The 16,180-nt window shown below is 31.0% G+C and overlaps 3 protein-coding genes across 4 annotated transcripts; 1 reads left to right on the top strand and 2 right to left on the bottom strand.

The window, feature by feature from the left end:
• Positions 1–1,730: 1,730 nt before the first annotated feature.
• LOC106117001 (decapping and exoribonuclease protein) lies at positions 1,731–5,569 on the bottom strand. Its single transcript, XM_013311067.1, has 4 exons — positions 5,001–5,569; positions 3,866–4,130; positions 2,910–3,048; positions 1,731–2,076 (listed from the first exon to the last, which is right to left on the bottom strand). The coding sequence occupies exons 1-4, from the start codon at positions 5,485–5,487 to the stop codon at positions 1,816–1,818; spliced, it is 1,152 nt and encodes a 383-aa protein (XP_013166521.1). The 5' UTR covers positions 5,488–5,569; the 3' UTR covers positions 1,731–1,815.
• Positions 5,570–6,083: 514 nt separating this feature from the next.
• LOC106117302 (uncharacterized) lies at positions 6,084–11,153 on the top strand. 2 transcript variants are annotated; one of them, XM_013311542.1, is made up of 8 exons: positions 6,084–6,956; positions 7,319–7,439; positions 7,536–8,313; positions 8,557–8,774; positions 9,212–9,321; positions 9,596–9,802; positions 10,249–10,475; positions 10,880–11,153. In XM_013311542.1, exons 1-8 carry the CDS (start codon positions 6,837–6,839, stop codon positions 11,109–11,111), a joined length of 2,013 nt encoding a protein of 670 aa, XP_013166996.1. In that variant the 5' UTR covers positions 6,084–6,836; the 3' UTR covers positions 11,112–11,153. The 2 variants fall into 2 exon arrangements, with proteins under 2 accessions (XP_013166996.1, XP_013166997.1); XM_013311543.1 differs by having other exon boundaries at positions 6,088–6,956; positions 8,572–8,774.
• Positions 11,154–12,102: 949 nt separating this feature from the next.
• LOC106117301 (uncharacterized) lies at positions 12,103–16,068 on the bottom strand. The gene is made up of 5 exons (XM_013311541.1): positions 15,847–16,068; positions 13,828–15,729; positions 13,561–13,730; positions 13,109–13,300; positions 12,103–12,480 (listed from the first exon to the last, which is right to left on the bottom strand). Exons 1-5 carry the CDS (start codon positions 15,935–15,937, stop codon positions 12,238–12,240), a joined length of 2,598 nt encoding a protein of 865 aa, XP_013166995.1. The 5' UTR covers positions 15,938–16,068; the 3' UTR covers positions 12,103–12,237.
• Between the last annotated feature and the right edge of the window lie 112 nt (positions 16,069–16,180).

Here is a 16,180-nt window from a genome sequence, read left to right as displayed (position 1 = left end):
CGCAAAGTAATAACAAATATTCATACGATATTGTATCGTGTTTGAATTTGAAATCACTTAATATATAATTTTAGCAATGCATCCTTTAGTCTCTAAATGTTCTTGGTGTGAATGTTTTCTAGTTAAGATGAGAAAATTATAGATGTATAGTTTCATAATCGATGTGAGAATTATTTAGATCAATGGAATTACTTTTAGCTTGTTTCAGTGTATTTCTATTAGCGTTCATTTTAAATAAACAAAATGATGCTATAAGGGTTCTGTTTTTCTTCCTTTCGACGTACGGAACCCTAAAAAGACCGAAAATGTCCACTTCAGAATCACGGTTGGATGAAGTTTTTCTGCGTTAATACGTATTCATTAAAAATATTTCGCGTTAATTTTTTTTTAATATAATTGTTTGATATGATCATGAAATTTGCTAAGCGATGCTTTCATTTTTTGTATTTTACATTCTAGAATTTGTTTATATTTACTGTTCAAAATGAACAGTGGAAATATTTTTTATTATAATGTTTATATTTTTATTTTTACTTTTAATACGTCGTGTCTTAAAGACAACGGTTTCTATGTAAAATAGCCATACTATGTATGAATAATAATAAACCAGTACTTTGTTATTTTCTTTGTTGTATAAACTATAATTTTTAAGTGAATTTTATTGTTACGATGCCTGGTATCAATAGATTTAAGTATATAAATGTTTTTTAACCTGGACTAGTTAGGAAATCTTTAACATGAAAAAAGCAGACTCAAGTTTTGTCAGATTTTGTAACGAAACAATAACACAGATAATGTTTATATTGAATACAATTATCAGTCATATGATGGAGATTGAAAAAAAACTGTTATGTAAATATTCTTTTTTAATTTGATAGATATATGATTTCATGACATTGTACATTTTAAAAACAATTATGTTGTTCCGTTAATATTATTGTTTTTTTTTTCTTTTTTAAATGTATTACAATAAAAATAGATTTAATTATTATATTTTAAGTAAAAAAATATCCATGTTGTTGATTAGTCTTATGGATGTTGATTTACACCATTTGCTATGCAGTGATAATAAATGGTATGATAGTAATTGTCTTATCATTTTATTATTTAAACCCAGGAAACAAAGATTAGCATCGATCTGTTGGCAATAGATTTGTCTATCGCAATTTATATCTATAATATATATCTATCTTAACTATGGCCTAATCACTCCATCTTCTTGACTATGGCCTAATCACCCTTAACCTAGGGTAGGCTCCGAGCCCCTCGGTGGGGACGTATAGTGAGCTGATGATGATGATATCTATCTATCTTACTAATATGTAATGGATAACAACTGCATTTTTTTTTAATTAAAGCTAAATAAATCTTTTCGTTACGGTGTATAATCGAATTTAAAACATTGGGCAACCACTTTGTCATTGTCATGTCATGTTAAAAATTTTGTCAGTCGAAATGATGTGGTGGTCATGGGTTATAGAGCACTTATTAGGTTCTTCGAACGCATATTACAAAACCGGGCCATAAGAACTGGTATCGGAATAAAACAACAATTATTGAAATATATAATGTATATTTTCTATATAAAATAACACAACACTTTTATCAAAATATTTCTATAAAGTAATCATTACCACTTACATACTAAGTCAAGATAGTCAATCGATATTTAAAATACTTCAAACATAAATATAACAGAGAAGAATTGCTCAAATTAATTAATATATCATAAAGTAACCAATATAAAACATAAAAATATTTACTTTTATTATTAAATTACAGTATATCTTAAAATAAAGTTCAAAGAATGGTCATTCACTCGTCGCATCTAAAGGCCATAAAGTTTTCTGTAAACCAAGTGGGCAATATTGGATCATCTTCATGTACATAATTGTCTGTCACACGAACTGGTGAACCGGGATACCATTCAAAATGCAAGCTTATCAAGGGGAGAGCATGTATTTTATTTAATGCCCTCTCTCCGTATTTATTTCGTATTTCTGTTGTTAAACATTCTTTAACATATGTCAAAAATGTTTCTAAAAAATCGAAACAAACATTTGGATTCCAAAATCCCTGCAAAAAAAATCACATTTTAAATGTTTTATATTATCTTAGGTATAATTTTTTTTAGGACAACTATTTAAGAGACCATGGACCTTCATTTAGCGCGGTCCTGACACACCTCTCTCGCTTCTTCTACATTCATACATCTACGCAAACATGCACTTACTAATTCTTACTAATAATATTATAAATGCGAATCAAATATTTAGATGGATGGATGTTTTTTTTTAAGATATATCCAGAACGGCAGCATCGACATCGCTGAAATTTGCCATAGGTGTAGAACATAGTCTGGAAGAACACATAGACTACTAATTATGTTTTTTTTAATTCGCACGGACAGAGGCACAGGCGACAGCTAGTAACAAATAAAGATTTCAGTTACATGCAGTATTAAACATTATATTTTTTATATTATAAGGTGGCAAACGAGCAAGCGGCCACTTGAAATCGCTGAAATAGCGAAGAGACCGTTGCCCATAGACATACGCAATTGCATATGCGTTGCCTAACTTTAATCGACGGAGAAGAGGATGCACAGAAAGGAAATATTTTCCCTTCCCATGCATCCTCTCATCCGGAAAGTCCACTTCCACTTCCCATCCTTTCCTTATAAGAAAAAGGGTGGGAAGGGAAAGAGGACTAAATTAGGCCTCCAGGACGCACACTCATCAGACGAAACGCGGAATTGCTTTCACTTGACGCCTGTCTTCTGTGTGGTCGTGGTATTTCACCGGGCGAGCCGGGTCAATTCGTGCGAAGATGTTAAAGCGGGCTCTATCACTGTTAAGTACCACTCTACCACATAATTTCAAAACGGTGACAAAGTCCAATTTGCTTACCCGTGATATTTTTGGTAGACCATTTACTTCATATACTTTTAATTCTTCAACAACACCATCGTCATTTCTAAATCCACATAGAATTGTATTGACACCAGCAAACATTGACTGACACCACCATTTTATTGTTTTGAAAAGCCTTTGAAATAAGATAATTGTAAAAATAAGGTATATAAAATATTTAATATACATGAATTCAAAGAATTCCATTTTGTTATTGCTTATTTTTAATATAATATATAACGTACTACGAAATGTAGGTTGGGTCAGACATATTCCACCCAATGAATAATAATGAAAATGAATTTTTAATTCAGACACATAAGCCATACAAAAAAAAACAACAAAGTCAAATTCTAGCACAAAAATAAAACACAGTATTCTTCACATTCCACATTATGGCCCACTTTAAGTAAAAACACATATATTATAGCCCTTACAAATAATAATTAAAATTAAATGATTAAGACATGTATATGTCAAAAAAGTTTGCAATCACTTGCATAAGTTTATATATTTCTACAATTATATATTTTTAAAAGTTTTTATATCTTTTTAGTATAATACAAAAATGTCATATGAAGTCAAAAAATAAAATGCACAAACAAAAAATTATAAATGTATTTACTAAAGTACTCAGTTTAGAACCTTATGTTTCTTTAGCTAATACACTTAGGTTTAAAATAAATATACTGTCACTCATTTCAATGTAAGTTCAGCAAAGATAATTAATTAGCAATTTTGTATCACAATCCCTAAAATAATCCTTATCTGTCTCTGTGGCTATCTTTAATGTTTATTTTTTTATAAATTAAATATGATAAAAACAATTCATAAATATTAGTTTTGGTCAAATTGTCTTTATGAATTTATATAATAAGTCAAATGTTTTTACTCTCAAAGAAAGGCAAATTATAATTCATCTTTATGTATAAATTTACCTTTGTAAAAGTTACCTGAAGTTTCTCTTCTGGCGCGAAAATTCAATATGTCTGTTAGTTTTCAATTCTATAAACTTGTTCTTTGATAAGTAGTTTATAATAACATCTTTATCATCATTTATGTCCGGAGGTGATTCTACACTAGTTTTATCACATCGAATTCCATCCATTTCCGCACCATATATCAAAGTATGTTTCTTTAAATGTGTTTTAAATACCAAGGAAAATTCTTTATTTTCATCAAGAGGTAAATTAGGGTTGGGCTCAGCATGAGGACTTTCTGAAATAAAGAAGGGTTTTTAAGATTTTTTTTTCTATTTCTTATCCCTCAAGTATTGAAGTCTTTTTTTTTATAGAAAATCATGAAAAGGCCACTTTTATTCACCAAGATAGCAAAGCAATCACTGCCCATAGACATTTGCAGATGAGCTGCCAACCATTAATCATCAGGAGAATCCCCTTCTCAGTCATATCAACTTTCCCTTCCATCCCTGCTTTGTAAGAAAGTTGAGGGTAAAGAGGACTAAAATTAGCGCTCCAGCATGCACAACATCAAATGGAATCACTTCTACTTCACAACTGCCTTATGTATGGCCATTGTATGGTACCAGTCAAGCTACCACTGTTTTAATGTACTGCATCAAACATAGTAGCCGTGCCCATGACTTTGTTCATGTGAAATACTGTCGTCAGGTAGCATTTTAACTATTTAGACTAATTATTTTACCTAAATTTATAAAACATTACAACAAAACAAATGAAATAAACCTTATATATTCTCATACAAACTTTTGTTATTCTATCATTAGTTTGCACTTATGAGTGTAAAATTGTTACAAACTTTTTGTGTCAAATTATTTATATCATATTAACAGGGAAAAATTAAGTTTCAAGATTCTAAATGTGAACAAAAATGATTATAGTTCCATACAAATTTCCATCTCTACTTTCAACCCCTTACAACCCATTTTTCGCGCTCAAAAGTAGCCTATATTCTTTCTCAGGCTCTATGTGCACAGGCTCTAGACTATAAGATTTTTTGACAGATATTTATATTTTCAGAGTACCTTAAGCTGAGAACATGATATGAAACTTTTCAAATTTCAGTATTAGTAAGCATTTAATTAAAAAAGTACAATTGTAAAGTTACCTGATAAAATATATTGCTCAAATTTATATCCCCACGAAGTAAATTTTTGATCCTCTTTTGTAAAATTCTGTTTCTGTATTCGCTTTTCTTCTGTATCTCTTTTACATAAATAAATGTTGCCTTTAAAAAGAATTGCAACCAGTCTCCATCCTTCTTTTTTTTCATATGGAGTACATGCAATACAAGTCATTAATCCCCTATAGCACATAAACTTCGCATTATCTATCACATAATTTTTGCATAGATTCAACCGTATTTCATTCTGTAATAAAAACTTTAAAAGCTCATCTAATTTAACATCTAAGTTTTGAGGCTTGAGCACAGTTTTTTCCCTCAAATAATTTAAATCTAAATTGACTTGTTTGTTTTCTACACTTTTAGCAAACATAAGATTTTCGTAACCAATATACCCTATAATTTTTGGTTCTTCAAATGATGGAAAAGATTTACCGTACAATGTTGTATTTGTGGGAAGTTTATGATGCATTTTCGTAACAAAGGTATAAAGGTTTTATTTGTTTTGTTTCAATAGTCTGATTACAGATAATTAGTTTGACATTGACAATTAATTTTTTGATGGTTGTCAGTTGGTTGTGAGCATTTACTTCATATACCTACTCTTTGGTTGTGAGTTGTGATACCGACTCCGAAATAACAACATTTGTACAATATAGACATACTAGCTGTGCTCGCGACTTCGTCCGCGTGAAATACTGCCTTTAGGTATCATTTAATTATGTAGGCTACTTACTTAAAACATAACAAAAAAAAAGGAAACTGACAAAACATTCACATAAACCTCAGATATTCTAATAAAAATTTTCATCCCCTATTGTTATTTTACACTTTGAGGGTAAAGTGTTTACAAAAATTTAATGTTATATCAAACAAAAGCCTAAAAAATATTTTTAAGCTTCTAAGTGAAAAACTGACGATATTCCCATAAAAACTTACACCTTCCTTTTCAACCCATTACAACCCTTGTAAGTGATAAAAAATAGCAAATGTCCTTTGCCAGGCTTTAGACTATCTGTATACCAAATTTCATTTAAATCAGTTCAGTAGTTTTTGCGTGGACGAAGGACAGACAGACTGAGTACTTTCGCATTTATAATATTAGGAAGGATTACAAAAAAGAAGTGAACTTTCTTACTTTCAAGGGTTCAAGGGTGTTCATAACATTATATTGTTACTTTTTAGTGCATTTTCTTTGTGTCTATTTTCTTTTTCTCTTATTTTTTTTTCAAAACCACATTGCCCTTCGTTAATGTAATCACATAAAACGGGGTATTTACATAGGTTAAGAGGGTTTTAAAGTTAATGGGACGAGGAATGGAATTTAGAAGGATATCCATTAGAGATGTAGTTCTATTTGTACAAGTGAAGAATATATGTTAAATCGTTTCTTTGTCTAGTCGACCAACTCCGTTCAACTCGAAGTGTAAAAGCAGAATTTAAAATACTGTGTCCGAATTCCTACGTAAAAATACTTGAGAGAATAGAGAGTTTACAGAATAAAATTGTAGAGGAAAAGTGTCTAGTTTACTTCTAAATGCTACGCCGTAGTAAAAGTGTAAAATTGGGCGTGGTTTTTGTTTCATACCATAGACTCAGTTTGTCTTTGTCAAAAATATATTTTCTATTTTCATGATGGCCAATAGCAGCCAATAGTGTCGAGGGGTCGAGCGTCTTTTTAAACTTAAGCGTCAATGTCAATTTAATAGTCGTTGTTGGTTTAAAAATGTAGAAGTTATGCGTTATTTTATTTTTGTTTATAAACAGGATTGATGAATAATATTACCTAAGCTGCAAATATTGATTAGAAAGTAAGATAAAATGACTAAAACATTCCAGAAATGTAGGCTGTGCTTAAAACTTGGGGAGTTTTGTTCAATTTTTGAAAATGATGGTATCATGAAACTGTCAGATATGGTTATGGCTTTTGCTGATGTTCAGGTATGTTCGTCGTCCTTGTTATTTGATAAGGTAAATAGAGAATTAGCAACAAACGTATGAAAACGATCACAATTATAAAATATTACGAAGTCTTTCTTAGAAATAGGTTATCGATTGCATTGACTTGCTGAATCTATGCAATAGTACAATATGTGGTCACACAGGCATGCTTATTTATTTTGTCAACAATAGAAAGTGTTGACAATGTTTGTTTCTTGGCTTGGCTGTGTGTTTCCTTTGCATTAAAAACTTCAATTAAACCATTTTGCCATTTTAGAGAAAATGTTGTGAAACAAGTTTCACATAAACATGCTGTTAGACTTGTGTTATTTGACTTTGTAGTTAAATATATTTTGTTTTAGATACATGAAGGTGATGGATTATCAGACAGAGTATGTACAACTTGTGTGGAAAATTTAAGCACCGCTTATTTGTTTAAGCTACAATGTGAAAGAACAAATACTTTACTTCATAAATGTCCTGGTATGTATTAATAAACAGTTGCTTTAATTCATTTTATAATTTTGTAATTTTATTATCTTCACTGTATGAACTTTATTATCTTTTCCTTTATTTTAGAAGAACAAATGGAAAAGCCTATCTCTACAAACTTCGGTGACTTTTACAATCAAGAATTTCATATACATTCTGATAATGGCTTAGTTGAAGGTGGAAATAATCAACATAATGTTAGAGACTATAACTTTGATGCCCATTTGAAGACAATTGATGAAACCAGTGATGAAACTGACAGTGATGTGGACTCAGTGAAGTGTGTATATTGTAATCAATCATACAACCACTTTGGAGCACACACTTGCAATGTGACTTGTACGATTGAACAAAATGAATTGCAGCGATCAGGCACTGGTTCTGAGATTGGGTCTGGCAGCGATGAGACACTTGTTGCTACTGATAGCAGTCTATACTTTACACCTGACAAAAGTACACATTCCAAAAATCAGCCAACACATGTTAACATACAATGTGTACTCTGTGAAGAGAAATATGATAATTATGATGATTATGTTATTCATATTAATAGATGCACAACAAATGTAAAATTACAGCATTATGTATGTCCATTGTGCCATGAAATTCACACAGAAAAGTTGGTTTATTTGAAACATTTGAAAGATGCTCATTTTAATGTTGTAAGATCAACATATGATAGTGGAGAGGACTGTGTAGATTCTGTTCCAATATTAGAAAAGACCAGAAAGCCAAAAGTTGTGCGTCGCCAAATTGGGTGGTCAATCGAAGACATTTATCAAGAAATTGAATGCAAAAGAGTAGAAGACAAAGAAACACCAAAATCCAGTCCATTTAAATCTTTTCTTTCAAAAATAGGGAGCGAGTGAGTTTAAATACAGTTTTGGCATGGCTGGAGTCAAGATTGCATTATCACTTCTTGGGGTGCTTTTACTAACAAGACAAATACCAAATGTAAAATAATGCTATAGGTACTTAATTACTGCTTCATTAGTTATATTTATTCAAACTATCATTTTGCTTGCGCTGAGACAATTTACTTTCTGCATTTACTAATCACTTTAAAATACAGGATCAAACTTTGTCAGTGAAGTGTACAAAAGCTCAGACATTTGTGTTTCAGAACATCAAGCAAGCATAGCACTCCAAAAAAGGTAACATTCCGTAATTGGATTGAAACAAGCAAAGCAAAAACATCAAACTACTTTCCATTTCGTAAATACATTGAGAATTATAGGCTAAAAAAGAAATCAAATAACTATGCTCCTATCAACTCTAAATCAGTCACAAGCACAATAAAGGCCACATTACCTGAAGCAACTTCTGGTAAATTTTATTTTATATTGTAAATACATATATTATAATACAAGTTTAAAATTACTACAAATATTTAATTACGATTGAGATATTCTACCACCAAAATAAGATCTTGATAGATCGCCAAACGGACGAACAAGATAGTGATTCTACAAGGGTTACATTTTATTCTTTCAAAGTATGGAACTGTAAAAACATCTGTTCGTGTTCTCTCTGATTTTTCAGAAAGAATGGTACAACATGTTTAGCATAAATACTTTGCAATGAAAACCCCTTATTTTACAAACTATTTAGGTGATTTTATGATCTCTATGGTTAATTTTTATTACAAAGCAACAATTAAATATCTTCACCTAAATCTCTTTTCCACATTTATAAACTAGTTATATAAACTAGAAGAGAAATGGTAAGTTTTATATCAGTAAAAATCATAATGTAAATTTCAGATAGTGACTATAATTCTCCAAGTGGTACTTCTGAAGACTCATGGAAAATGAAACAGAACTTGATTTGTGCCTGCGACAAAAAAGTGTTTATGTTGTCTGAACTTATACATGTAAGTATTTTTTGACATTATTTTTTGGCGAGAATGGCGCGCTTTATTACAAAGACAAGTGTCAGGATGCATAGTGAGGGGACATAAACGTCGACAAGTAAGGCTAGTGTTGCGCTTTACACCGTCACACAGTACACAGTGTCGGATTTTCCTAATAGTATTTATATAAATATAAAAAAATCCAAAGAGATCTTTTACTGCTAAAAACCTGTATAAAAACATTGTTTTTCTGTCTCTGCAAAAGGATGTTTATATTTTCTATTTATGTATACAGGATCGTGATCGAATCGTTGCGATGATCAACGAATTAGGTGGAGTAGTAGCAGAGAATACAAAAATGGAGATGATGGCAACACATTTTATTTCAATTTTGCCCAATGATACATTTACTGGAATGATGGTGTGTTCCCTTGCCACTGGTAAATGGTTGCTTCATGTTAGTTTCATATATGACAGTTTCCGTTGCAAGAAATTCCTACGTGTAAGTAAAAGTTTTTACCCTGTTATAGAATTTTACTTGTATTTGTTTTTGTATCATATTTGTGGCAAACGAGCGAGCGGTTACCTGAAATCGCTGAAATAGCGAAGCGACTGTTGCTCATAGACATCCGCAATTGCAGATGAGTTGCCTACCTTAGACGGAAAAGGGGATTTGTAGAAAGGGAAAATTTTCCCTTCCCACGCATCCGCTCATCCAGAAAATCTACTTCCACTTCCCTTCTCTTATAAGAATAAGGGTGGGAACGGAAAGAACACTACAATTAGGCTTCCGGTACCACACTCATCAGACAAAACGTGGAATTTCTTCCACTACACGCCTGTCTTATGTGTGGTTTGGTAGAAGGTTTAAATCTGCACTCAACACTTCAACTGTTTGGTCTTTATATATTTTAGTATATATGTTACGAAAATTATCTTAAATTTTAGGAAGATATGTATGAATGGTTAAAACATCCTAAAATAGTAGAGTTGGACGCCACAAACGTGGAAGTGGCCAAGGCTGCGGTGTACTGGCATCTAGAATTACAAGCTTTGGGCGCTAAGTATCCTTTTGAAGGAAAACAAATTGTCCTTATAATGAGGAAAAAATATAGACAATATTACCAGATGATCTTCAAGTCCCTAAAAGCGAAAACTTTGACATATGATCCAAGGTAACTTTTCATTTATAATTAAGACTAATTTTATTTAAAATAAACATTAAGACACTTCTGGGGTTTTTGGAGTACTGACTTGACAAAATGTACCCTACCCGCACGTAAAATATATTTTCGCTGTAAGTTGCGGAAAACTAAACTATACCTTAGCTTTTTCTTTTATTATATAATAATTATTCTACCCGCGCTTCGATATTTTTTGTAAGAAATGACACATCTGCATCTTACCTGTATTCATTATTCTTTGAGTATTATAAAAGCTCTATTTATCTTAGTTTGAGCCGTACTTAGAAATGAACTGATTATTATTTGGGCTTAAAATATTCTATTACCAAGTTTATATAATAGTAACAAAGTTGGTGGTTATCGGAATTTTTGCTAAATGAAAGATTTTTTTCCAGAACCCCAGGCAGCTGTTGTTCCGCCGATTTCTGTTTTGTCGATATGAAAATAATAGAAAGAGTAAAACTTCGCTTTTTCTTCCACCATAATGTACCTGTTTTTCCGTATCAATTTATTTTGGTCTACCTTCTGAAGAAAGGTCGCGTGGAGGACCAACACAAGTACATGCTTCAGGATACTGCAAAATTTTTACCTGAAGAAAAAGTTTGTTTCTTAAATAATACATTTTAAGTTTTGAACTGATTTTTAATGTTAAATCGATTTTTTGATTTTATTAATCGTTTATATTTTACTAAAGGTGCATGGATGGGATCAATATATAATTTTATATACAAATTGCCATATTAGAAAATTATATTTTAATTAAAGAAATTATTTTATAGACCTGTATTTTATTTAGTTTGCACAAATATTTCGTGTGAGAAAAAAACATAAAAATTATTTATATATCAGCAAATAAAGTATTTGAATTCCCAAATGAAATTCAAAGTACTGGGTGAGATCAGTGTGGGGAGATTAAACAAGAAATGAGTAATGCACATTTTAAACTTAGTTATTATTTGTAGCATTATTTACCTTATAGTGAACACAAGCCAATACCCCACAGTCGCCAACAAGACCCCCAACATGCCCCATATTTGTTCGGAACTAGGAAAATCATCTTCATCAAATGTTTCTTTTGTTTCATCACAACCACATAAATTACAAATTAAGGTTAAAACCATTTTGACTTCAAATGCCAGATTTTTTCTACTGACAAATATTTGTCAAATGGGGTAATATAAAGAAACTCGTATAAAACCAGTTTTTTTCTCATTCTTTTTATTTTTGATTTTCTGTATCTTTGTATGGACATTTACATAAAAAAAATTTATAATAGGAAATATGTTTTTTTACAAAAATTATAAGGCGACAATCGAGCAAGCGGCTACTAACTCGCCGAAATGGCGAAGCGACAATTGCCTACCTTTATTAGACTATGGAAGAGACGCACAGATAGATAATATTTCCCCTTACTATGCATCCCGTACTCCATCAAACCACTTCCCCTTCTTATCTTTTCCTTATAAGAAATAATAAAGGGTGAAACTGATACTAATAAGAACTTGACAACTGATGTTTTTGCTGGCGTCTCACTAGAATTCTAAATGAGAATGTTTAGATGGATGGATGAATGATTGTTTAAGGTATCTCTAGAACATCTGAAAGGATCTCGATGAAATTTAGCATACATATAGAACATAGTCTGAAAGAACACATAGGCCACTAATTATGTTTTTATTAATTCCGCGCGTATGGAGTCACGGGCTAAAGAACATACTAATATTTTATAAAGATTTTTATGTATCTTTAATTATTAAACAGTGTAATTTGAGAATAGTTTTTGTATAAGGTCAGCAAACATTTGGTTTTTAATGTCACCAGTTGGTACATCAAACATGCGATCCTTTGTCACTTCTGCGACATAAGCCAAGAGTGGTAATGACATTGAATTGTATTCTTCTGTTTCTGACTCTTGTAATAAATTCGCAAAGCTTGCAAGTTTGTTAATGATTGTAACCACTTGGTTTTCACTCACTGGTTCGTGGATATATTTATACTGAAATGAAATAATAATTAGTTTGAAGTTTGTATGAAATTAAGTATAATCTGGTATATGGAGCTATCAACTTATCTCCTCAACCTGCGCTTATCCCTACTGAGGGATGGCACAGTATGTACTACCAGCCGTAATATGTGAATTAACCCCTTTCTTACACATATCCTCTTGCACACAATCCATCCATACTTTCTTTAGTCTTCCTCTACGTTTGTAGCCATCCAAATTCAATTTCATTACATAAAAGCTACCAACCTATGGTTGCTTGATATACCAGTAGCTTGGCATTTTAATATGACAACTTTAGCATTCAAATATGGTTATTTTACAAAGGTAATTTTCTTGATTTAATTAAATGTATTTAAGAATTAAATTTTCAAAATATAACATTAATTTAGATTTAAAATTTACCATGTTTGTCAAGATACAAACACACCATTTGCTCCATTTCATTTTCACAGAATGTTATTAAATCATACTAATATTGTAAAGGATGGATGCTTATTTGAAGGTATCTCTAGAATGGCTGAACAGATCACATAGGCTACTAATTGAGTTTTTTCTTAATTCCGCGAGGACAAACTCGCGGGCGACAGCTAGTCTTTAATATAAATATAAAAATACATACCCTAATCAAGAGAAGGAAATTTCTAAAACAATGTAGTAAACATGCCCAAGTTGATACCGTACGATGACCTTTCTCAGCTGTTGAGATCATTAATAATGACTTATGGAAAATATCTAATTTCATTGTATTGTTCAGTGTTGACAAACTTTCCCATAATTGATACCATTCATCAGCAATTGTAAAACAAAGAATCTGCAAAAGAATTATGCATATATAGTATTTAGTAAGAATTTCTCTTTTCCTTTATCTAAATTTTTTTATTTTCATATGTGAGATGAGTTTTAATCTTTGGCCTGTATTCAATTCCGTGATTTTGAATTTCGAATTTCATATTCAATGTTCTGTGTCTACTTATAATTCTAAAATACTAGTTAACAAAACCTCCGGGTCACATTAGTGTGATTCTGAATGAATTGGATACACTGATATGGTAAAGTATTATGAAAACTTACTTGTGACAAGGAGAATGTTAAGTTTTCTATGTCTACTGCTTCATGCACTTTTATGCCTGTTAAAATTTCTAAGTAATTTTCACCAGAAGTATCCCATAATGTTCTGTAATAGTACATGTTCATTGGGTTTTTATCTTTCAGTTTACTTTTTAACCACAAACTTTCTTTTTCTGTAAACAATGAAACATTTAGACATAAACAATTTTGCACACAGAAAACAATTAAAAACTTAATATGATAGTCATGAAATTAGAATAAGATTCTAACCAGGTATAACGTTTTGGTAAGTTTCCATTAAAGATGTTTGCAATTTGATTGCCAATTCTACACATGAAGGACAAATATTATCAAAAGTATGCATTTTCCAGCGCTCAACATCTAATGCTTGCGCTATCATTGCTAGCATTGGTGCTCTGTATTCCAACAATTCATCTAATGTGTAGACCATGGAGAGCATTTTTAGTGCAATATAAATTTGAGCATGTCTTCTTAACAATAATGCATCATGCAAATTAGGCATAACAACCAAAAGGAGAAGTTTGACTCCAGAAATAATATTATTTTTCTTAACACAACTGACAAAATTAATAAAATTATTTTGTTTTGCTTCACTGTCCAATTCTCTTACTATAACATCTTTGAAGATATTTATAACACATGCATCTGTGTCTTGATTGTAATAAAAGTTGATATATTTTTCCAAATGTATCAAAATCCGGCCCATTATTTCACTCTGTTGTGCATTTTCTGTAGCCAATATGAATATTTTATGAAATATCTTTTTTGGATTTTGAATAAAGACAGTTAAAATATCAGTTAAATCTGTATCTGGTGCTGCAATAAGTTTATTAAATATTTTTATAGTCATTTCATTAAATTCTGTAGTTTCCATTTTGTCAGTGAAGCAATTGTCTATAAAAGTGTTGTCGATTATATTATATTTAGAAATAACATTACAATATTGAAATGTTTTGATAGCTAGCAGCTTAACTTCTTCCATATTTTCTGTAGAATTATTGATGTGTTCAATGCATATTTTGTATAACTTATCAAAATCATCTTCCTTAAGTATATCCAGATTAGAAACAAGAGTTTGTACCAATGATAAATCTTTACATAAATTTTCTTTTTTCAGTAATGCTTGAAGCCACAAACCTCTATCATGAGTGTTAATATTTTCAATGATATCTTCTGAGTTGGTTGTGTTTATAACATCTTCAACTTCCACAGGTTTACAAGAAATCTGTTCCAACATTTGAACCACTGGATGATCCACTACACTCTCTAGCTTGGGACGCAATTTGTATGAAAACTCTCCTATTGTCTGTTGCATGGTTTTGCCATTTTCTTCAAATTCGCTCCATGTACAAAACACATCAACACTAACACCCATTACAAGCTCTTGCAGACTTTCCATCAATGCTTCATGACACTTATGCAGGCACTCTAATATCATGTTACTACTCTCAAGAGTTTTAACATCTTGCTTATTAACCACTATTTCATCATTATAAGTAAGCATGTAAATGTGAACTTCTTCTCTTAAATTAAATTTTTGGACACCATTAAACTCTTCTAAACACTCATGGAGCAAAAGTAATAGTTTATAGAGGCTCTCCCCCAAGTATTTGTAAAACTGATTTCGCCTTAGTCCTTCTAGTTTTCCTAGATTAGGAGGATTAGAAAAATATTTTACACACTTTTGGAAAATGGTCAAAAGAGAATTCAATAATCTTTCATCAATATTAAAAAAGTTAAGCCTGCATATAAGTTTGTAGCATGCTGCTGTTACGAGTTTAACTTTATCAGCACTTTCTGTTGGATTAAGATATTTCATATGATTTGTAAATGCTTCAGCAACTTCTATACTAAGTTTAGGACAGCAGAATGCAATAATTTCACTAACAAATCTATCCATATACAATTTCCAGAACATCTCACACATCAAACACTTGGGCACAGTAGGTACAGTCCAAATGAGGAAATCTATACCATCTATTTCTACCATGCTTTCCAATATTCGTAGATCAGTATTGAGTATTATATAAAATGCAAATTTTCGTGAAATACTAATGGTACTTTCTACTAATGAATACTCATTTGCATATTTTTCTTTCCATAAAAATTCCTTTATTGTTGTTACAACTTCTTCAATTTCATCCTCATACCCTGGAATAAATGATTACGTTTAAAGTTAAATGACCATAATTATTATTAAAAACTATATGGAATAAGCAAGTTTAGGATTAAAATTAAGTTATAGTTCATAGATGTTTCACATCATACCTCCTTTCGCAGTCAGCTTAGAAAACGAATTAATATTATCCGCTGACAGCATTACTCCTTGTAGAGCAGTTAGTTCCGGAGAAAAATTCATTTTAATTTCTTTTTATTATTTTACAATTCTTAACAGACATCTAGCGTTACGCTGATTTGAAATATGTATTTTGAAATTTAAAATTGTACCCTAAGTCCATTGACATTTGACAATTCTTTTTCTATCAGTCAAAGAGCTAACATTTTTTTTAATAAAGTTTTTGACGTGGTTACTAGTTACTGGTTATTTGTATATAGTGTGCTCCGAAATATCTATGTATTGAAATTAGAAGTAGGAAGTAGG

The sequence above is a fragment of the Papilio xuthus genome, unplaced genomic scaffold (genome assembly GCF_000836235.2).
Source record: "Papilio xuthus unplaced genomic scaffold, Pxut_1.1 DF827680.1, whole genome shotgun sequence".
Taxonomy (NCBI): Eukaryota; Metazoa; Arthropoda; class Insecta; order Lepidoptera; family Papilionidae; genus Papilio; species Papilio xuthus.
This window is presented reverse-complemented; position numbering and strand designations above follow the sequence as displayed.